Genomic DNA, 24,284 nt, shown 5'->3' with positions numbered 1-24,284 from the left:
ATGCCAGTTGTTTATTATTAAGTGACGTAATAGGTCAACCGGAAAGGGGGCCGTATTAACCCGCTGAAATGACGCATATCGCCACCTAGTGTTGAGGAGGAGGACACGTTCCCGTCAGTAATTCGATTTTCTCAGTTGCATGTAAACTGGGACAAGGACAAAAGTCCGATTAGACACCAAAATCGGATTTTGAGCATAGCTCGATTAAGCTGTGCATGTAAACGTACTGAATGACAACACTGTTAATCTCATATTGTGATGTAGTTCATTTCATGTCCACTGGGTGTCCACACCAGGCTCACAAAAGGGTGTGTCTGTGACAACCAATCACACCTGTTAAAACAAAGCATTGTACCTAGCAACAGGGTCAACCCCTTCTCTGAACCCATCGGCTGTATTCGGCGATACAGCCTCTGGGGGCAGACCCCCGATTTTTTGGCATTCCAGTTTGATTTGGGCGGAGGAGGCAAATTTCCGTGTCCAACTTCCATTTATATATAAGTAAATATGCTGAACCATTGCAATGGATTCAGAGTTTGCAGTGATGCCAATTATGTTCCGCCTCGTTAGATCACCGCACGGCTAACCCTAACCCTAACCCTAACCCGTTTAACCTGGCAACAACTACAGCCGGCTCAAACATGATTGGTCAATATCACACGAACTACAAACAGACTACAACCGGAAACCAGGGCTCCTCCGCTCTTCTTCCGGAGGCAAGATCTGCAGACTCTACATTCACTGAATGTAGAGTGTGTATATAGAGACTGGGGTCAACCACACCCCCTCACTAAGATGAAAGTCTCTGTCCCTTCCTTGCCCAGTGTTGCTCTTAGAACTTTCCTAAATCACTCCTGAGCTAAGACTCCTTACTAAAAGTTTTTAGGCTAAAGTAGGAGCTCTCTGAGAGTGGTCTCAGAATGTTTGTGAATACGGCCCCAGGTCTCAGGAGGTTAATGCAACCTAAATATTCATCTAAAAAGATTTCTTTGATGCCATTTTTGTCTACAGTGGACATCTCTGTGTGCTTGGCTGTTTGTAATAATGATAGCTAATTCTGGACTATTTTGCCTGACATGAACTCACTGCATTATCTTTTAATTTCTTTAATTGACAAAAATATGTCAGGCTGGCAAACAGTGAAATAACTTGTGATTTTATGGCAGCTGGTAGCCGTAAATCATGCCCATTTTACCTGAATGTGTTAATTACACACTCAAAACCCTTTCCCATTAAAAAGGAAATTGTATGGTGGAAATATTTTCTTTCTAGGTCAAACAATTAATCAGATGCAACATTCTCAGACCATTTTCTTGTTCTGGGGCCAGCAATTTTTTTTTTATTCTTTGCTCTGCTCATCCTAGTTATCTTACATCAATCAATATCACTGTTTCACATAAAATAAATAAATACATTCAAATAACTGGAAATATGACTATTACTCCAGTTCTAAAATCCTTACACCTGTCACTCACAGAATTGATTTCAAAATATTGCTGTTTGTGTATAAATCACTGTGGGTCAGAGCTAAAAAAAAAAAAAAAAAAAAAATCGTTTTATATTTTATTGCTCTGTAAAGCACTTTAAATTGCCCTGGTGTATGAAATGTGCTGCACAAGTAAATCTGCCTTGCCTAAAACACATTTGTAGTACCAATGCAAACACCACCTCTTTAATATTTAAAGAGCCAGAGATGTAAAACCTAATTTGTCCCATTTCGCCTGATGTCTCAAATTACCTGAGTTCACCCTATAACTATGTTTCTTGTTACAACATGAAACACAACTTTTCACCTTATTACAAAACACTGATGAGCAATTTTTTTTTAGAAACAAAGAACAGTTTTTAACAAAAACATAATCACAGAGGTGGAAGAATTTACCAAGTTAAGTAAAAGTAGTAATAACACAGTGTAGGAATACAAATACCCCATGCATTCAAAATGTAAATAAACATGCAAATTTACTATCATAAAAAAAGAGAGTACTCATGAACAATGGCCCCTGCCAGTGTTACTGAGGCTATGATGTGTAAACAGCACTTCTGTAGCAGCTTGTTGAGGCGGAGCTATTTTATTTTATTGATCTGGTTCACACACTGACGAACAGTTTAACAAGGCATCATATTTAATAGGCTCACTTCAAGTTTTTATATGTAAAAATCTTAATCAGCAAAGTAACTTTAGCTTTGGTAGGGGTTAAAGAAGAACTCTATGTAACATATAAACAAAGCAATCAAAGACTACCTCAAAACTGAGGCTTTTTAAAAAATATATATATTTGAAGTTTTCCAGATTTCATATCTGTGTAGAATTCACACTGAGGACAATCAATGTTGTACATAAAGTACTCAAGTACATGTCGTGACATTTCTCCACTGGATACATGTTTGTTCATGAAGCAGCTCCACTACTTTAATGAAATCTTTAGACATGTTGCAACTTCACACTATGAAAAGAACTATTCTTCACTATGACTAGTTTTACCGACAGTCACATGGATGCAGATGGGTGTGACTCACACCCATCTGCACTCCTGATGAACACAGTTTGCCAATAGCTTGAGACTTCAGGGTGAATCTGATATTCTTCGGACATCACCATACAAAGATTTTATTGTTATGTTATAGTTATGGGTTATAGTCCCAAAAACTGCAGTTCCTGAAATGTCCACCTGAGGCCGGCTCCAAAAGCCAGTCAATCCCCATAACCCGTTATGCAAATACCGCCATCTTGGACATCGTGCAATGCATTGTGGGTATGCACCGAAGCACTCTGGAATTGAAAGCGTCCACCGCAACATGTGTACACAACGGAGTCTCCCTGTTATTTGGAATAACGTTGTCGTTTGTATTGATAACAATGGGTGGATCCAATCGATGTGCTGTGTACGAGTGTAGCAATGATCGCCGATATAAATCCAAGTAACTTTAAATGCATATGTCCATAGAATTATTGTTAAATGTTCTCATCTTTAAGTGACTTCCTCTCTCCTGGGTGGATGTGTTCAAACAAACGATTAACGTGTTTCACTAGTTTTTATTTTGATTCTGTTTACATTTATTATTGCTATTATCGTTATATTAATCATTTAATCAGTTTACCAGTAGTTCCAGTCAGACTACAGTAAATACATGTACCGTAAATAGTTGTCCATAATGTATGTTCTGTCTGTCTGTGCTTATGAATTGGGTTCACAGGAGCACAATGGAAATAAACCAAGGGCTTTTGTGTTATCCTTTTTGCAATGTTTCTTTGAAAACTGCAACTGTACTGTTAATCTCAATTTGCAAATAAAAACCTCAAGCTCCATCCATCCATTTGTTTGCTATTTCAGTGCAGTCTTGCATGCAGACTGCACTGTTCTATTTCTGCAGAACAAAACTAAAAAGAATAGTGCATATAATAATTAGGTGTATTCATTTTAGTTTGTTTTTTTAATCATAATAGGGAGTATTTGTCAGGGTCAACATGTAAGAAGTTCATAATCTGTATTACAATAAAAACACAACTCAGTAATGTAATCCCAATCTCAATTATAGCTGCTGCACAGTGATGGGTCGGGTCCGGGTATTTAGGCAATTCCGAGCAACAAGCAGAAGAATTGGAAGACACTTAGGAATTTACCAACACAATCTGCCTTTTGCATCAGCTGAGGCTTGAACTCAGAAACTCTGAGACTAAGAAAAAATTTCTATCTCACTGAGCTAATTAGTCAGTGACAATTCATGTGTAGCTTCACAGATTAACTAAGCCAGATGTGCAGGTTTAGCAGCTGTCCATGCATGGAAAAGCAGATTTCAAACCACTGTAAAAAATTCCGTTATCGAAACAAAAATCTGAAAATACACATATTGCATCTAGACAGCATGGAGATGTTGGTAATTTATTTTAACAATGATTGATTTGCTCCATACGTGAAAAACTGATGTTTAAAATTACCATTTTCACATTAGAGCAAAATTCAAAATGCTGTCAAAAATTCAGTTTTTGAGATAAAATTCTGAAATTTGCCACACATCATCTACCATGACTCTAGAATTTTGTCATTTTTTTCATGAACATTGAAGATTTATTTAGCAAGAATTTGCATGTATATGTTTATAGTACCGTTTACAGTCAAACATTTTGATGCACTGTAGGCTCAATTTTTGATAAATCAAAAGTCTGAGAAACATAGTTTTTGTAGGACAGTCTGAAGATGCTCTGTAGCAAGTTTGGTGTCAATGGAGCACAAATTGTGGGAGGAGATAGGTTTAAGATGTTTTACAGTTTTTGAAAAAAACAGTAATGAACTTCATAATTTTTAATAGGTTTAAATGTTAAAAATTTTTTCAGTATTGGGGCTACAGTTTGATGAAAGTTGCAAAGTTGGAGCACATACGGTTGATTTGTTATGAATTTTCAAAGTTTTGAACTTTAGACGCTTGCTGTAGCGCCACCATCAGGACTATTGGCTTGAGTTTATAGCTGAGGATATCTGGCATGAGACTGCACCTTTGTGCAAAGTTTGGTGAGTTTTCACCCATGGGAAGTATGATTTCAGAAGAAGAAAGAAGAAAGAAGAAGAATACCTAGGATTACAATAGTGTCCTGGCAGCTTAGACATGAATGTGTTAATATGCCTCCTCATGTTGACACATATTTGGCTAAACTGACCGATTAAAACATGCTATGTTTGCGTACACACATAATTTCATTTAGTTGTTAATTTATTGGTATACGTTCATGTTTTAATGTCATTACTTGAGTCTCATACCGTAAAATGTAGGTTAATTGAATGTTTACCAGATTTAGACATGAGCTAAACTATGCTATTTGTGTACATTAAATATGTGTTGTGATATTTTAGGTGGATAATCAAAGATCATGTTCCTGAGCTCAAGTTCCACTTATGCCCTCCCAAATGGCGACCTCTGTGGGTGAAGCTCATCAACAGAAAAGACCTCCCAAAGATCACTGATCACACCAGAATCTGCAGCAATCATTTTGCACTGGGCAAACCAATTGGAATACAGCCCCATCAATCCCTGTACATGAGGGGATATTCAGACAAGGATAGCCACAGTGACAACATTGAGATTCAAAGAATCATTAGCAGCTGGTCTCCGGATAATGATGAAAACACATCTGACTACAAGGCATGGTAAGGTAGGTTTTAAATCTAAGCAGACCATAGGCTATCTCTACTTTTTATTAACATGTTGTTAATGCATTCCTGTGGTTATTCTGTCATTTGTTGTTTCTGTTTTATATTGACCTGCAAGTATGAGGATCCAAGGAAAATGAATTTGACCCTTTGCAATGTTTTTATTGTGAAGTATTTTTAAGGTGTGATAATAAAGTCTTTCTGACTGTAAAGGTGAAGAGACAGAGTGCTGAGGACATTCCCACAAAAAAGAGAAGAACAGGCCTCGAGGACGAAGCTTCCAGTCAGTCCCCAGGACCCAGTGAGGAAGTCACCAGTCAGACTCCAGTCAGCCCAGTGTCAGGTGACCACAGCCACAGTGATCATCATGACACTGTACCAAGTGTTGGGCTTGAGTATGCTTCACAGCCATTAACATCCCAGTCACCATACAAATCATCATCATACAGTACCTCTGACCTGTGGGAGCAGCACAATTACTGTTTTAAGCCAGCAAGTGCCTGCACATGTTCCTGTGTTTGTGAAAAGTGCCAGATGAAATCAAAGCATGTTGTGCAGGAGAGAGATGGATGGAATCTTATCTGACAGAGACATTCAGGAACTGTTGCATGAGAAAGATGACTTTGAGAGAATGTTATCACATGAGAAACAGTCATTCCTGCCCTCAATACATTATTTCAAAGGTGCGCAGTCTCAAAAAGTAAAGAGGTACTGGATTGTTGCAGAAAAAAAGCCAGGGCCGCAGAGAAAATTGTCCCATGAGAATGAACTTTTGTTAACTTTGATGAAATTGAAGCTCAAATTGTCTCTGAAGTTTCTTGCCTATCTTTTTAAACTCTGCACCAGTGTTATATCTCAGATTATTTCTACATGGCTGGCTCTGCTCACAAAAGAATTATGGCCACTTCTCTATTGGCCTACACAAGAGCAGATACACCTGTACTACCCTGAGTGCTTCAAAAAGTACAAGTATGTGCGTGCCATCATAGACTGCATTGAGATACCCATACAGAGGCCTTCACTGGCAAAAGCCAATAGCCAGATATACTCAAAATACAAGGGAAGACCTACTGCTAAGGTTTTGCATGAACAGTGTCTTTTGTATCAAAATCTGCAGGGGGATGCATGAGCGACAAGGAAATTGTCAAGAGGTCAGGTATCATTGACATGGTAGAAAGGGGTGATATCCTGCTTGCAGACAGAGGGTTCAACATCCAAGAGCTACTTCTAGACATTCAATCATTTCATTGTAGCTAGAAGAAACCACTGGACCAAACCTGTTGGTGTGATATGAAGGCAAGAATCTGGTTGTTCAGCAAACTTCGGGATACTGAGAGCTCGATGCTTGAAGGGGTTCACTGTTGGTAGCACCTGTTATATTTTTATATTTTTGATGGACCATTAAATATGGAACTTTTACATCTATTTACCTTTGGAGTGGACATTCCATTTTTCTGATCAGTGTGCAGGCTTTTCCTGTTTTCTTTCAAAATGCAAATAAAAAAATGAAAATGTGATTTTAATAAGTATGATATTTTCTTGAAATGAACATGATATTGTTTGTCAAATAAATATCGGCTTACCCTGCAGGACAGGAGCAGAAGGCATCCACCAACAATGCTTTTGCCTTGTGTACAATCAACCAGCATTTATAGGGTGCCAGAGAGGTGTTGGTTTCTCTGATCACTGTGGCCCTCAGGAAACAATATGGCACGTTTTCACCAATGCCATGATATCACACATTATGGACATGGTCTGACATGTGAAGGGACTTTCCGTCCCTCAAAGCCTCGGCACCACCAGTTAAAATGTCAATTGCTCGGTTTTCTATAAGAGAAAACACATAGGCCTATTTAGTTGGCATCATTACTAAATGTATACATGGCAAAGGCGTAAAATATATAGTCATGCAAATTGCCAGAGCAGATGACTAAGACAGCCAAGTGTTAACAAAAAAGATTAGGAAACATATTCTCATTGATTGCTTACTTTTGTCAAAGTATGTTTCTATACCACACTGTAACAGATGTGGATAACTCGATGGGCTGTCTTCCCAACCATCTCGGAGGATATCAGGATCAGGTAGGCAGATTATGCCCCCATCTAAAATTAATTTGGACAGCCTCTGGTTCGCAATTTCTTTATTATATTCTTCCGGTGTAGCCTTTGGTTGCAGATTTAACAACCATGTTGCACAGCAACAGGCAACCAAATCTTTTTTTAATGCTTTTGACACTACAATATCACGTTCTGATGAATAATGTTTTAATTGACTAACAGTCATATCACTAAAGTGATGTTCTGTATTCATCGCGGCCGTTTGTCAGAGATATGGTCAGAGACTGCACACGGTGCAGAGATGGTGTTTGGATGCTTTCAATCCCAAAGTGCTTCGGTGCATACCCACAGTGCACTGCGCGATGTCCAAGATGACGGTATTTGCGAAACGGGTTATAGACCCTCATGTTAAAATGCCCAAATTAACAGCACAAATAAACATGTTTACAGCCTGGTGCAAAAAAACATTTTTGGTCTTTATAGCTAATTCCAACATTCATGACAACTGTGCAGGGGGTTATTTTTATAGTCCATAGTTTACCACAGTACCTCTTAAGTTCCAGGCACGTTCTCCAGATGTGTGGAACCAGCACTGATGCCTCTCAGGAAGACAGGTATGAGAATCCTGACCTACATAGATGACTGGCTGATTCCAAGATCATGTATGTATTTTCAAGTGCATTACAGGTAAAGAACAAATAAAACATAATATTAAGAAAGAAGCGAATGTGAATAAATATCAGCGTATAAAGACTAATAAATAATTTCCAACTTCAGAAGTGCATGTGACTCATACAAATAGCCAAACAAAGGCATGTTAACATTTAAGACTCACATATTTCATAAAACAGTAATGTCACTCAAAGAGAGATGCCTCATTAGAACCATCAATATCACACCATTAGTTTTTAACAACTACATTGCACTCACTGTGAAACTAACATCGTCCTTGCTTTGGGAGATTATGATTGTTTCAAAGCTGCTATCAGAAAAAAAGTAATACTGTCATATGAAGGGAAAAAGAAGTTTGTTCCACGACAGTTTCTCACGAGTGTGGACTCGTCTCGTGTGAACTAAGTGCTGTATTCATTCTGTAATCTCTTCCAAATGTTTTTCAAGTATATGGCTTCTCAGCTGTATGGGTGATGCAACAACTGGTACCTCTGTGCTGCAGTTACACAGCTTTTAACCTGTGGGCTCTTTTCATGTGGGTTTTCAAGCAACTGTTAGATCTGAAATCTTTCCCACATGTTTGGCATTTATACGGTTTCTCCCCTGAGTGAATTCTCATGTGGACTTTTAAGTAAGCATTTCGAGTGAAACCATTCCCGCATGTCATACATGTAAATGGCTTCTCACCTGTGTGGATTCTTACATGCCGATTCAATACTGATGTCTCACTGAATCTTTTCCCGCAGGTCTTGCAAAGGTAGGGTTTCTCACCTGTATGGATTCTCATGTGGTACAACAAGCCACTATTATACTGGAAATCTTTGCCACACATTTTGCAACAATATGGCTTCTCACCTGTGTGACATGAGCGTTCGATACTGATGCATATCTGGAGCTTTCCCTAAAGACATTGCAAGAATGAGGTTTCTCACCTGTGTGGATTCTCAGGTGGATATACAACTGGGACTTAAACATGAAATTTTTCCCACAAGTTACACACTGAAAAAACGGATTACCTGTTTGAGCATTAATAACCTTTGACATGATAGAGTCATATACATTGCTAGTGTGACTATTGCTTACATGACGTCTTTCCATTGGTTGAGGCTCTTTATTTTTGGTTGATCCTGTGTCCCCATGTTTTCCTGTTCTCAGCTACATGAGAGTTGAAAGAGAGGAGCTGGTGGTCACTGTTTGCTTCTGATACTACAGAATATATAACTGGTGTGACTGATGTGTAGTTTAGAAGCTTTTCCTCCACAGCATTCTGAGTTACATTGATACTTAGGTTCAGAGTCTAATCTTCACTCTGCTCACTTTCCTCATCAGCAGGAGTCAACATAAAGCCATCAGTCTCCTGCTTCACTACAAGCTGCTCTCCCTCCTGACTGCTGCACACTTCCTCCTCTTCCTCTTTAATCTCTGGAGCCTCTGGCTCCTCTTGGTCCACACTGGACTTCCTCTCCTCAATACAGAGCTGCTGCTCAGGGACAACCTCCTCCTCCTCCTTACACACATGTTGCTGTGGGAGCTCTGGAGGGACACACAACAACACCAACAGCATACTAATGTCATGCTACAGCAAATACACACACATGCCAGTAAATTACTTCAATTAGCTTTCACCCACCTGTCCTGTGTAACTTTATTTCAGGCTTCAAAACCATATCCAACAGTCTGCGCTGACGATCGATCTCTTCCTCGTACTCGACGATGCTTCTTTGAAAAACTCCCAATATTTCTTCAGCAGCAGCAGTTAGTCGCTCATTGACAAACTCTCTCAAAGACTCGACTGAACACATTGTTGTCACATGATGAAGTGAAATGTTTATCTATGTAAAAACTATACCACCACATCCCAATAAATTCCATGCATTCCTATAGCTAGCGCTGGCTTTGTTTACTTCCGCTGGATGTGTCACACTGTTAAAGTTCCGACAGAGCAAGTAAGCTATTTTTCTTTCACGTAATATATATCCACAGTTTATCTCCCCACAAAAGAAATATGTGGAACACAGGGACGGCGCTACACCGGGGCTAGGGGGTGCTTTGGCCCCGTCAAAAATCTGTGTAGCCCCAGTTAAGCCCCTCAAGCATTTTATTTTATATTTTATAATATATATTTTTAAGTTAAAGAACATTAAGTAGCCATTCTGTTCCAATGCAATCCCTGCTTGCATGTTTGTGCTGCGCTTATACCCCATTGATTGGTGTACCATAACCTCGTGTGTGTGTGTGTGTGTGTGTGTGTGTGTGTGTGTGTGTGTGTGTGTGTGAGTGTGTGAGAGAGAGAGAGGGAGAGAGAGAGAGAGAGAGAGAGAGAGAGAGAGAGAGAGGGGAGAAAAGGGGGGTGGGGGGAGTCCTTTGTTTATACTTGCGTGTTAGGCTAAGGCTAGCTAGCCGACAGTCCTTTGCAATGGATCGTTTTGTGATCAAGAAAAAATCGTAGATGGTATGAGTATTACAAATGGCTGGAATATTCATATTAATTATGCATATGGAATAAATGCACTTGCTGTCGCATTTTGGATGTATTGTCTGGTTATTGGCAGGCGCATGGGCGCCGTCCGGTGCTGAATCTGTCACCTTTGCATGTGAAACATTTTTGCCATTGCCTTGTGGTCCCTTGTATTAAGCCTACCTATTTTGTTGGATATTCTTTGGAAAAATTCAGTTAAAACCAATTTTATATTGAACATGCTTATGCTGTGTATCATAGCTGCTTTTATTGAAAAAACAAGAACCTCCTTATAAAGTAACTGAAGTCATGAAAATCAATTATTTTCTTAGCACCCCCACGTATCCGTCAAGCTCCCCCTTAGCCCCGGGAGAGAAAAAATCCTGGCGCCGTGCCTGGTGGAACAATAAATACATAACCAGAAAGAATGAATTTACTTAATTTGCAACATTGGATTGACAGGAATATTTTTTTTCTTGGACACCTACAAAATGAGGAATTCCTCTGATTTCCTGTCACTGATAAAGAATATTATTAAATTTGATCAGATTTTTTAAATATAGCAAATGTGAATTTTGTATTAAAAAAGAAAGAAGGGGAAAAAAAGGAGAAGAAACAAGAAACATTTATTTGAGGACTATTTTAACACCCACACAAATCACTAAATTAGGATGGAAGCTTGATATTATGCTATAAAAAAAGAATGTTCAGCAGACTGTCAACTTATTCATTTTCCCAGGAATGCTTCACACCCATGCAGCCACTTTGTTGAGGTTTCACCCATCATTTGAACATTTCAGGTGTGAATTTAGAAAGTACTTTGAGTCTAGATTATAAACAATAAGTAATGTACTAATATTATAGAATACAACAGAAGTTTTCTTGAAGAAATTTGATTTATTGCCTACTTTCCTGTCTTCTATTATTTCATATTGCTGTCTTTCATCTTTATTTTTTCAAATTATTGTTTTTTTTACTATATTACATTTATGTGTAATTGTTACCAAAGAATTGTGGGGTTTTTTTGTTTGTATGTTTGTTTTTTCGCCTTAACACAGTGTAAAAACACACACGCATTCAAAATGTTAGTAATCATGTAACATTACTGGAAACATGCATGAAAGTACACAGTGGCTCCTGTCAGTACTACTGAGGCTATGATGTCTAAATAGCATTTCGGCAGAGCAGAACATTTAGTGAAGTAAAACTATATGTAGCAAAAAAGCAAAGTAATCAAGAAGACCTCAAAACTGATGTTTTCTTTTCTTTTTATTTGATGTGTTCCCGATTTCATATCTATGTAGAATTTACATGCAATTTTAGCCATCTGATGACAATAGGTGTTGTACATAAATACAGTACTTGAGTACATGTAGTGACATCCCTCCTCTACATACATGTTTGTTCAATATGAAACAGCTCCACTGATCAAACACGATCAAATAATACTTTGACTTGGCCCACCTCTTGTATGTCATAACTTAACACTCTAAAAACAACAGTTCATAACTATGACTACTTTTACTTTTGATGACAGTCACACCCGTCTGCAGCCTTGATGAACAGAATTTGCCAACAGACTTCAGGGTGAATGTGGTATTCCTAAATCATGTACCTCATGTTGGCCACTAGATGGCTCCAATCACTGTGATGCATTCCATCTTTCACAAGGGAGAAGCTCTTCCTGACAGAAATCGACATTAGTCCCTTAGCAGTTGAAGGCAAATTTAATGTGATGAATTAAAAGTGGTTTATCACTGGCAACTTGTAAGATAAACCACGGTTTTGGGAGTTAGTGATGTAGGATAGAAAGGCTACTGCATTTATCACTGGTAGCTAGTAATATCAAACAGGCCTGTACTTTTCTCAGAAGGTTACTGCTGTGATCACTTGTAGCCATTAATATTAATGACCTTTCTCTTGGAACAATTCGTGGTACTATCTGTGGTAACTAATAATATATAGAATCATTTTGTCTGAAACATTAAAGCAGTCATCCTGTCAGAAGTCTTTCTCCTAAGTTGTTACAGTTATCAGTGGTTAATAAAGGTCAATACTCCCTATTCTTTCTGTGCCCTATAACATTTCAGTCAGTACTTTGCAAACATGTTTGCCACTCAAAGCTCAATAGGAAACAGAGAGAGAACCCTCCAGCCACTACCATAAACCACCCGATAAATGCACTAGCCTTTCTGAGAGGAAGTATTATATCCTGACATCAATAACTCAGGGTTTCCTCAATGTGCTCTCATCCCAACTCGTCAAATACCACCACTTCAAGGTAAACTGACCATAACGTCAAAATGACGCTCTAGGTACACTTCTGCAGGGCCGCCCCTCCCTAAACGCAGAACACGCGCTGTGCGTAGGGCCTCATCTTCAGTGGGGGGCCACATTTTGCAAGAGGGGACGCATTTGCGCATGTCCGCTACTGTGAGGCACGCATAGAATCAGCTCGAGGAAGGAGAGAAGAGACTTGTAATCTGACCACGCATGCGTCGCTGCAATGATTGACAGCACTCTACATCTGACCAATCAGAGGGGTGCGCCGGCAGGCACTTGCAGAGCTGCAGCAGGTGAAGAGTTGTCGACATGTCGTCCAAAAGACATCACGAGTCAGGAGGGAGCAAGAGGGAAAAAAAGGCAAAACAAGAGGGAGCTTGTGCTTCACTTGAAGGTGGGTATGTTGTTGCACAAACACCTAAGCTGCTACTCATTAGATAGGAAACTCTGTCTCCAGTCTCTGTCTAGACTGGAGAATTTTTTTTTTCCAGCGGCCCTGATTGACATTTATTGAATGTCTTGTTAACGCCCTATGCATTCACCTCTGCTGAAAAGGAGTGGTAAAATGACCAGTTGGTGGTCGTATATATTGATAGGCTATAAACTTTAGCAAATATATATTATATAAATAAAATTTCGCTTTGGGCCCCAATTTGGTCAGGGGCAGCCCTGCCCTTCTGCATCTGTTTTAGACGTTCACAGCCAGCGTCTCACTTGGTGCTTGTTTCATGCACTGTGTCTTTTCAAAATACAATTCTGTTGTCACATTAAATGTACAGTTTCAGCTTGTTACATGCATACATTCTATTTAAAATAAACTTACTACGTAGGTAAAACACTTAAGTTTAGGCAACAAAAGCACGCAATTAAGTTTAAAAAAAAACATGGTTTAGCTTAAAATAAATAAGATTCTTACTAACGTAATGTCATGTCACATGACATAAGTCATGAGACATACAGTACAGGCCAAAAGTTTGGACACACCTTCTCATTCAATGCGTTTTCTTTATTTTCATGACTATTTACATTGTAGATTCTCACTGAAGGCATCAAAACTATGAATGAACACATGTGGAGTTATGTACTTAACAAAAAAAGGTGAAATAACTGAAAACATGTTTTATATTCTAGTTTCTTCAAAATAGCCACCCTTTGCTCTGATTACTGCTTTGCACACTCTTGGCATTCTCTCCATGAGCTTCAAGAGGTAGTCACCTGAAATGGTTTCCACTTCACAGGTGTGCCTTATCAGGGTTAATTAGTGGAATTTCTTGTTTTATCAATGGGGTTGGGACCATCAGTTGTGTTGTGCAGAAGTCAGGTTAATACACAGCCGACAGCCCTATTGGACAACTGTTAAAATTCATATTATGGCAAGAACCAATCAGCTAACTAAAGAAAAACCAGTGGCCATCATTACTTTAAGAAATGAAGGTCAGTCAGTCCGGAAAATTGCAAAACTTTAAATGTGTCCCCAAGTGGAGTCGCAAAAACCATCAAGTGCTACAACGAAACTGGCACACATGAGGACCGACCAGGAAAGGAAGACCAAGAGTCACCTCTGCTTCTGAGGATAAGTTCATCCGAGTCACCAGCCTCAGAAATCGCAAGTTAACAGCAGCTCAGATCAGAGACCAGATGAATGCCACACAGAGTTCTAGCAGCAGACCCATCTCTAGAACAACTGTTAAGAGGAGACTGCGCGAATCAGGCCTTCATGGTCAAATAGCTGCTAGGAAACCACTGCTAAGGAGAGGCAACAAGCAGAAGAGATTTGTTTGGGCCAAGAAACACAAGGAATGGACATTAGACCAGTGGAAATCTGTGCTTTGGTCTGATGAGTCCAAATTTGAGATCTTTGGTTCCAACCGCCGTGTCTTTGTGAGACGCAGAAAAGGTGAACACATGGATTCCACATGCTTGGTTCCCACTGTGAAGCATGGAGGAGGAGGTGTGATGGTGTGGGGGTGTTTTGCTGGTGACACTGTTGGGGATTTATTCAAAATTGAAGGCACACTGAACCAGCATGGCTACCACAGCATCCTGCAGCGACATGCCATCCCATCCGGTTTGCCTTTAGTTGGACGATCATTTATTTTTCAACAGGACAATGACCCCAAACACACCTCCAGGCTGTGTAAGGGCTATTCGACCAAGAAGGAGAGTGATGGAGTGCTGCGGCAGATGACCTGGCCTCCACAGTCACCGGACCTGAACCCAATCGAGATGGTTTGGGGTGAGCTGGACCGCAGAGTGAAGGCAAAGGGGCCAACAAGTGCTAAACACCTCTGGGAACTCCTTCAAGACTGTTGGAAAACCATTTCAGGTGACTACCTCTTGAAGCTCATGGAGAGAATGCCAAGAGTGTGCAAAGCAGTAATCAGAGCAAAGGGTGGCTATTTTGAAGAAACTAGAATATAAAACATGTTTTTAGTTATTTCACCTTTTTTTGTTAAGTACATAACTCCACATGTGTTCATTCATAGTTTTGATGCCTTCAGTGAGAATCTACAATGTAAATAGTCATGAAAATAAAGAAAACGCATTGAATGAGAAGGTGTGTCCAAACCTTTGGCCTGTACTGTACATCACTAGTGTAACATGCTACTCAGACTAGCACATTACACTGTCATTACAGCAACTCCACTGGCTTTTGGTTTTACACGAGAAATGAACAGCAGGCTGCCAGGTGAAAGTCCAGTGTGTGATGGACCCACCTCCCCTCCCACCTATGTATGGACTTTCTTGCTCTTTATACTGCAGTTGCCGGTGGTATCAGAGATAGCCGCCACTTAACGCGTACCGCTGCGACTGCTGCCTCTGTACGTCAGTATCTGACACTGAAGTACTTCACGAAGCAACGGTATTTAATAGGTTGGGAGTGAGAGCAGGCTGGTTTCCCACACATTTACTTATTTGTGGCAGCCCGCCACGATTTAAACATCTGCCGCCACATTTTACTTTTCTATTTTTGGAGCTGAACTGTTCACTGGGAGCACTGTGGTAATATTTAACCAGTTCAGATATTGATTGCTCCACACTCTCTGAGTGCAGAGTGTACTGTGGGCACAGATGGAGCAACAGAATGGAGTGTCAACAGCTCCGCCTGCACTCTAGTCACAGACTCGCAAAAAAAGTTTTTTTATAGTGTCACTGAATGATATACAAGACAACACAAGCAACTTACGAGTTGCCAGTGATGAAACACTTTTAATTAAGCAGATTAAATTTGCCTTTAACTGCTAAGGGGTTAATGTTGATTAGAACTTGTGCAACATGAAGTGCTTCACCACTGATAGGAGCCATCTAGCAGCCAAAGTGAGACACATGATTTTGTGGATTGCTTTCTGACACAATTTGCTGCTTAGATCAGCTAACATTTAAAGTAACTGGAATTTTTAAGTGTGGAACAATTATTTCACATGCTAAAATTCAGCATCACCTTTGTAAAGAATTTAATTTTTACAGATCACTGGATATTTTGTAGTCCTTGATTTTTGTTACGCGTTTAAGAGGGTCCAAAATGTCTTCCCGACAAAACAGAAAAAGTCCGGTTGCTTTAAATTAAAGACTCCACTTGTGCCATGTAAAACTAGAGGAGTTCCATGTGTTTTAAGAAGATTAGAGGAGAATTCTTCTTTTACAATATTACACTATGTACTGACTTTATGACTTTTTCTTTTGCTGAGTTTAAACTGTAATAATTTTGCGGTAATGTAAAAACTTTGGAAATGATGCACAAAACTGTTAGTATGTCATGTGCTTGTGGTTTTCTTGCATTAAGTGCAGATTATTACATTCTAAACTTTTATTACGTTGTGCACATTTATTACAGTGGGCACAGTTGTTACATACTGAGCTGCTACATATTCCTTGCCAGTAATATACTTTTAAGTGTCTCTTCCTGCACATCTTGCAAAGTTAATGCTTCTCAACAGTGTGGATTCTCATGTGGACTTTCAAGTCACTATTCTGTCTGAAAGCTTTCCCACACGTTTTGCATGTAAACGGCTTCTCACCTGTGTGGATTCTCATGTGGGCCAACAAGCTACTGCTATGTTGGAAATCTTTCCCACATATTTTGCAAGAATATGGCTTCTCACCTGTGTGGATTCTCATGTGGAGGGTCAAGTTACTGATCGTTCTGAAATCTCTCCCACATGTATTGCAAGTATGTGGTTTCTCTCCAGTGTGGATTCTTGTGTGGAGTGTCAAATTACTGCTAGTTCTGAAAGCTCTCCCACATGTTTTACAAGTATACGGCCTCTCACCTGTGTGGATTCTCATGTGTACTGTCAAGTCAGCATTACGCCTGAAATCTTTCCCACATGTTTCACAAGTATGGGGCTTCTCATCACTGTGGATTCTCATGTGGAGTGTCAAGTTACTACAAGTTCTGAAATCTTTCCCACATATTTCACAAGTAAATGGCTTCTCACCTGTGTGGATTCTCATATGCCTTTTCAACGCAGTCATGTGACAGAGTCTTTTCCCACAGGTGTTGCAAAGGTACGGCTTCTCACCTGTGTGGATTCTCATGTGGTACAGCAAGCCACTATTAGATTGGAAAGCTTTTCCACATGTTTTGCAAGAAAATGGCTTCTCACCTGTGTGGAGTCTCAGGTGGTTATGCAAGTGGGACTTAAACTTGAAAGCTTTCCCACAAGTGTCACATGTGACCGATTTTCCACCTGTGTGAATATTGCTGTGTAAATTTGGAACTGTTGAGTCATATACATTTGGTTGAAGCTCTGCATTTCTAGTTGATCCCGAGTCTCCATGTTTGCCTCCTGTCTGTTCTTGGCTCTCAGCTACATGAGAGTTGCAAGAGAGAAGTTGATGGTCACTGTTTGTGTCTGGTTCACTCTGCTCACTTTCCTCATCAGCAGGAGTCAACATAAAGCCATCTGTCTCCTGCTTCACTACAAGCTGCTCTCCCTCCTGACTGCTGCACACTTCCTCCTCTTCCTCTTTAATCTCTGGAGGCTCTGGCTCCTCTTGCTCCACACTGGACGTCCTCTCCTCAATACAGAGCTGCTGCTCAGGGACAACCTCCTCCTCCTTACACACATGTTGCTGTGGGAGCTCTGGAGGGACACACAACAACACCAACAGCATACTAATCTCATGCTACAGCAAATATACACACATGCCAGTAAATTAGTACCAGTAGGTATTCAAACACACACCTGTCCTGTGTGACTCTATTCCGGGTTTCCAAACGATATCCAACAGTCTGCGCTGACGATCGATCTCTTCCTCGTACTCGACGATGCTTCTTTGAAAAACTCCCAATATTTCTTCAGCAGCAGCAGTTAGTCGCTCGTTGACAAACTCTCTCAAAGACTCAACTGAACACATTGTTGTCTAATTACAAGTGAACAATTTATTATCGAAAACTACACCATCACGTCCCAAGAAATTCCAAACATCCACAGAGCTAACGCAGGCAGCGCTAGTGTTGTTTACTTCCGCTGGATGTGTCACACTGTTGAAGTTCCGGCAGTGAAAGTGAGCTGTTTTTCTGCTCATCGACGGGTTTCTTACTACTACTACAACTTCTTCTTCTTCTTCTTCTTCTTCTTCGTACTTCTAATCCTTTCTTTATACGTCTTTGTTATGATTGATTTTTGTGATATCCCCTTCCTTTCTTCTGAATCACTGCTTTTCTTTCTCCTTTCCCAAGTGGAACTGGTTCTGTAATGTCTTTCTGTAATGCCCCTTTTCTAGTTTATCTGCACATTAATTCCCTCTCAGCCCCTCGTGTGCTGGCACCCAACAAAACTGTACATCTGTAACACCTCTGTGAGGTCTTAGTTAACTATGAAAAAGTTCACTGAGTAAATCTTCTCTGACAGTTGTTGAATGTACGCCTTCTAAAACAGCTAGAGTCTGTGCACACCACCACCCCACCAGGCCTGATCTCTTCAACCCACTGTAAAGCAAAATGACTGCCATTAGTTCTGTTGTAACTGGTCACGCAGTCTTTTGGAAATAGGTATGTTGAACTCTGGGTTATCCACACCAACTCCCACACATTCCTGTTTATTCTTAGAGCCACTGGTGCAGATTTTAAGATAACTGTATTCGTTAGATATATACTTGCTCTAACTCCCACTTCACTCAGTTGCCATTCTCTTTTCTTTTCCAGAGCACTGTTGTCTATCTTTACTTCTGGGAGAAGCCACAGAGGTACAAAACAAAATGTGGTGAACTCTGATGTTTGTTTGCCCCCTAGTTGCATCCAGCCACAGCCCGTAATAGATTTATCGCTTTTTTTTTTTTTTTCATTTTATTTTTAAGTGGTTATTATGTACTTTCCATGTCAGAACATGTTTTTATTGTCTGCACCGAGGGTACGTACAGAGTTTGGCAAGCGAGCATTTATGTATGCATCTCTATATATGGATATCTGCTGCAGAGGGACTTAAAGGTGCACTCATTGGTTTCTGCACTGTTGCAGGATTTCTGTACACAATCTTTTATATTCCAGTGTCACAGTGTCTCTTAGCTGGTTTTTTTAATCATGTGTAGTTGCCCTTTTTTGCATTTTTATGGTTCACTTCTAGCATACACTAACGTAGTCATCTTTTTAGTAATCCTATTTTGTGTTTTATATTGCTTTTTTTTTTTTTTTTTTTTTAGAGCTGAACATTTTTATTATGTATTTTTGTTCTGTGTTGTCTGTCTGTAACTTATTTTGCTGCCTGTCTTAGCCAGGACACTCTTGAAAAAGAGATTTTTAATCTCAAGAGGTTTTCCCGGTTAAATTAAAGGGAAATTTTGGTTTATTAAACTTGTCTCCTATCGTCCTAAATTTGTTTCAAGTGACTAGTGACATAGAAATAATAGTTAGCATGTTAGCCGTTAACCTAGATACAGGTAAGACAACACGTTTACATGTCGTTTTCTATATGTTCTCTGACATTTATCCTAACGATATGAGGCGGTCTTTGTGGGAAAAAAAAGCTTGTTTAGTGGACTAACTTTGCACTTGAAGGTTGCCCGTTCACTTACGTTTTAACAGGTCTGATGCTACTATGCGCCCCGGCTGTATCTAGGCTAACGGCTAACATGCTAACTATTATTTCTATGTCACTAGTCACTTGAAACAAATTTAGGACGATAGGAGACAGGTTGAAATAAACCGAAATTTCCCTTTAAGTTTAAAAAAAAAAATAAAATTAAATGTATATTTGCTGCCATAGCCATACACTCAAGTACTTAAATTTGGACACTCGCTCAATCAACTGACTGTGCAATGTTAACTTCTCAGCATCGGTCTTTGTTTTTTGGTAAACATCATGTAACAAGACTTGCTTGTTTACGTATTGAACCCTCACTCATATGACCACACCACTTTCTCTGTTGCTCTTCCTATATTCTCTAATACACGTGGCACATTTCTTCCCCTCATCCATCTAAATTTACAATGATGTCATATATCATTATGTTGAACAGTACTGAGCTTATTATACTATATCTTTTTTGATCCAAGACATGTGATAATCTACAGATGATTATCTTTTCCGTCCATTTGCACAAATGAGAAGTCAACGCCATTCTGCTCTTACAGTGTACATCAATGTCTGTGAAAATATGGATGCTTCACACACATCTTCCCCCCAGCAGCACACAAGATCTATACAATCAGCACAGTCTCAAGATGTGCAGCGTTGAACATTATGATGTCACAGTGACAATGACCATTGACCTTTTGGATATAAAATCTCTCCACTTCATCACTGCATCCTGTTAGACATTTGTGTGAAGATCTGTCATAATTAGTACAAGAATCCTTGAGTTATGGTCAGAAACATATTTTCTGAAGTCACAGTGACCTTGACTTTTGACTTTCATCCATCAAAGTCTAATCTGTTTATTTCTCAGTCCAAGTGGACATTTGTGTCAAATTAAAAGAAATTCCCTCAAGGCCTTCTTGAGATATGGCTTTCTCGAAAATGAGACGAATTCGAGGTCACAGTGACCTTGATGTTTGACCACCAAAGTTTAATCAGTTTGTCATTTGAAGATTGATTTGAGATGCAGCTGTGTCAAGTTTTTCTAGTCATAAATCTGTGATAAACGTGTTTTGGTTAGGCACCTATTAAAACTTTAAAAGTTTAGTGTGAGGGTGCTTAAAGAACATTATTATCAAGTATACAATGGCCATTCTCATGTTCAATTACGTCTCATACGTTGTTGCAGCAGTTTATGGGTTGATAACATTTGTTTCCCTGATATAGTGCTACATTTAAGGTTTTTTTTAACCCTAGATAACTGATAAAAATGTCCAAACCAAATCTCTCCAAAGTACCACAAAAGACACCAAGACCTCAAGGAACAATGTAGAAAACTCCATGCTGTGAATTGGTGTCAAAAGTAAAAGCATAAAAGGTACATTTGCCTCTAAAATCTGGTGTAGTAGAACAGAATATGTAGCATCAAAGCACTGCACGCATTTTTGTTCAATATGAAGCAGCTCCACTGACAACACTTTATTCTTCAAAAAAATTGGAAGATAGACAGTTTCAAAGAACAACAGGATTATGAATAAAACTGAGGGTTAGTTCAACAAAATGGCATTTTAACAAATGTAGTTCTTCAACATATTGTGACCTCCTCTCAATGAGCAATTTTACTTGATTCAGATAGAGAGCACGTCTCCGCAGGAGTTTCAGCTCTATGGTTTCTCCTGTGTTTACTGGTCCTCAAATGTTTTTTCAAGTATGTGATCTGAGTAAAACTTTTCCCACAGGTGCTGCAAACATGCAACACCTCACTTCTGTCAGTTCTTGTGTTTTGACCATGAACCAGAACTGAATCAGCTCCCACATATTTAACAAACACAAGATCACGTGTCTGTCTTACATGCCTTGACAATTGTCACACATTCAAATGTCTCTTCCTGCAGGTCTTGCAAAGTTACAAAGTCTCACCTGTGTGGATTTTAAAATGCCTTTCCAGCACGCGTATGTCACTGAATCTTTTCCCACAAATCCTGCAAAGGTGTGGTTTCTCACCTGTGTGAATTCTCATGTGGGCTGTCAAATGACTAGTCTGTCTGAAAGCTCTCCCACATGTTTTGCACGTAAACGGCTTCTCACCTGTGTGGATTCTCTGGTGTATTTTTAAGTTATACCTGTACAGAAAAGCTTTTCCACACATGTCACATTTGTGAGATTTTTCATCTGTGTTGCTGTTGTTTTCATGATGTCCTCCCTTCTGATCTTGGCTCTCAGCTACATGAGAGTTGTGAGAGAGCAGCTGGTGCTCACTGGTTGGTATCACATAGCTTATAACTGGTATAATGACGACAGAGTCATTCTCTGCTGCACTTTGAGTGTCATCATGAATGAAGTCCAGAGTCTGATCTTCACTCTGCTCACTTTCCTCATCAGCAGGACTCAACATAAAGCCATCAGTCTCCTGCTTCACTACAAGCTGCTCTCCCTCCTGACTGCTGCACACTTCCTCCTCTTCCTCTTTAATCTCTGGAGGCTCTGGCTCCTCTTGCTCCACACTGGACTTCCTCTCCTCAATACAGAGCTGCTGGTCCTTACACACATGTTGCCGTGGGAGATCTGGAGGGACACACAACAAAACGTACGGAATACTACTGTGATTGCAGAGCAAAATAGGCCTACTGACATGCGAGTGAATTAGTATTTATTTTTCCTACACACCTGTCCTGTGTAACTTGATTTCAGGCTTCCAAACGATATCCAACAGTCTGCGCTGACGATCGATCTCTTCCTCGTACTTGACGATGGTTCTTTGAAAAACTCCCAATATTTCTTCAGCAGCAGCAGTTAGTCGCTCGTTGACAAACTCTCTCAAAGATTCAACTGAACACATTGTTGCCTAATTACATCTAACCCTTTATTATCGAAGACTACACCATCATCCCGCCGCTAAATCCACACATCTGTGGAGCTAACGCTGCTAGCGCTTGTTTTGTTTACTTCCGGTGGATGTGTCACAGCATTAAAGTTCCGGCAGTGAAAGTGAGTATTTTTTTCCTTCCGCACATTAACGGGTTCTTACTTCTTTTTCTCTAAGTTTATTGGCGGATCGCAAACAACTGTAAGGTGCATACCTTCACCTAGAGTTTATACAAAAGTGTGCAACATCATATGAATGCACCTTATATCTTTAATTCTTCTCATTAACCCTGTGGCATTTCAGAAAGTAAAAAAGTGCCTTCCTGGTCCTACCTCCTCTATTTCTCTCTCTGTTCCCTGTAACCACATCAAATTCCACCCCCACCTTGCCTCTAGGACTTTATCAATCAGTCTTTCCCTTTCCTCCTCATCCATAGTGCAATGCAGTAAAATATATTTACCATTTTCTTTAACTCAACAGTTCCCACAGTTTCTTTGTATGTCTTTTTTATGACTGATTTTTATGTTTTGGGATATACCCTTCCTTTCTGGTCTTCCTCCTACCTTTTTATTGTTTACTTCCGCTGAACATGTCTCACTGTGTTCCAGCAATGAAAGTGAGGTTTTATTTTCTTTCTGCTCATCAGCAGGTTCTTACAGTAGCAAATATATGGTTTATCCTCAATTTCTCTCCCCACAGTGAACAATAAACAGATATCCAGAAAGGTCCAGGTAGACGTAATATCACCTGTATTAAATGATGATTTGAACAAAAATTCTTTCCACTGTCAGTGTGGTTGTACAGCTCTCTTACTCTGTCCATGCTTTCAAAATGTTAGTAAATGTACAAAACATATCGATAACCACATCGTATTTAACAACCTCAATATGATTTTTAAATCTTGCCGATGTAGTGTCTGCCTCTCCTCCCCCACTGTCTAATAATCCCTTTGACCTTGTCAACTACTATAATGGCATACTCTCCTCCTGTCTTGCCCAGCTAGCTCCTCTCAAAATTAAAACTCTCATTCACACACTCAGCCCCCTGGTATACCTGAACTCAGCCTCAACCTCTGGCCCAGTTCTCCCCCATCTCCCCAATGGAGCTGGCCAAGTTGATGGCTGGAATGAAAAACTCCACCTGTGCTCTCAATCCCATTCCAAATAAATACAATACAAAAAAAATACCGGAACATGCTGTTGCCCACCTCTCCTCCAACGACCTGTTTGTACCATTTCAATCCGGCTTCCGCTCACAGCGTAGCACAGAAATCGCCCTCTTCAAAGTCATTAACAACCACCTTCACACCTCAGACTCTGGCCACCTCTCTATCCTCATCCTTCTTGAGCTAACAGCAGCCTTTGACACCATCAATCTCGCAATTCTCCTCTCCCTCTCCCGCCTCCAGTCCTCCCTCAGCATCACCGGTACTGCCCTCTCCTGGTCATACCTCACAAATCAACATCTGTTTATCAATATTAACAACTGCACTTCCTCCCTTGCTCCTCTATCCCAAGGCGTCCCTCAGGGTTAGGTGCTTGGGCCTCTCCTATTCATCCTCTACATGCTCCCCCTTGGTAACACCATTCACAGCCATGGCTTCAACTTCCATTGCTACGCCGATGACAGCCATCGCCACTGGAACTCACTCCCCTCTGACCACCTGCCTCAATGACATAAAGTCCTGGATGCAAGCCAGCTACTTTAAACTGTAAAAAATCTGACATGATTATCATCAGTCCAAAACCCCTCGTCAAAACCACTCACAACTTCTGCCCCAC

At 40.0% G+C, this 24,284-nt stretch overlaps 2 protein-coding genes across 4 annotated transcripts in view; both read right to left on the bottom strand.

The window, feature by feature from the left end:
* LOC125897167 (zinc finger and SCAN domain-containing protein 12-like) overlaps positions 1-22,737 on the bottom strand; it is a 56,853-nt gene extending 34,116 nt beyond the window's left edge. The window contains exons 1-2 of one of the 2 annotated variants that reach the window (XR_007450390.1): positions 22,305-22,736; positions 21,494-22,202 (exon numbers count right to left, since the gene is read on the bottom strand). Coding sequence is in view for 1 of the 2 variants with exons in the window: in XM_049590279.1 (XP_049446236.1) it covers positions 21,558-22,202; positions 22,305-22,476 (817 nt within the window). In the remaining variant the exon portion in view is untranslated. Of the gene's footprint in view, positions 1-21,493; positions 22,203-22,304 lie in introns of both variants that reach the window. The other variant, XM_049590279.1, reaches the window with a different exon arrangement.
* LOC125896963 (zinc finger protein OZF-like) overlaps positions 1-24,284 on the bottom strand; it is a 71,601-nt gene that overhangs the window by 44,100 nt on the left and 3,217 nt on the right. The window contains exon 1 of one of the 2 annotated variants that reach the window (XM_049589981.1): positions 17,808-18,479. The exons of the other annotated variant lie outside the window; for it this stretch is intronic. Coding sequence (XP_049445938.1) covers positions 17,808-17,979 — 172 coding nt within the window. The 5' untranslated portion in view covers positions 17,980-18,479. Of the gene's footprint in view, positions 1-17,807; positions 18,480-24,284 lie in introns of those variants that run through there. 2 annotated transcript variants of the gene reach the window in all.

The sequence above is a fragment of the Epinephelus fuscoguttatus genome, linkage group LG1, assembly GCF_011397635.1.
Source record: "Epinephelus fuscoguttatus linkage group LG1, E.fuscoguttatus.final_Chr_v1".
Taxonomy (NCBI): Eukaryota; Metazoa; Chordata; class Actinopteri; order Perciformes; family Serranidae; genus Epinephelus; species Epinephelus fuscoguttatus.
The sequence above is the reverse complement of the archived record's forward strand: the minus strand, read 5'-3'. Positions and strand labels throughout refer to the sequence as shown.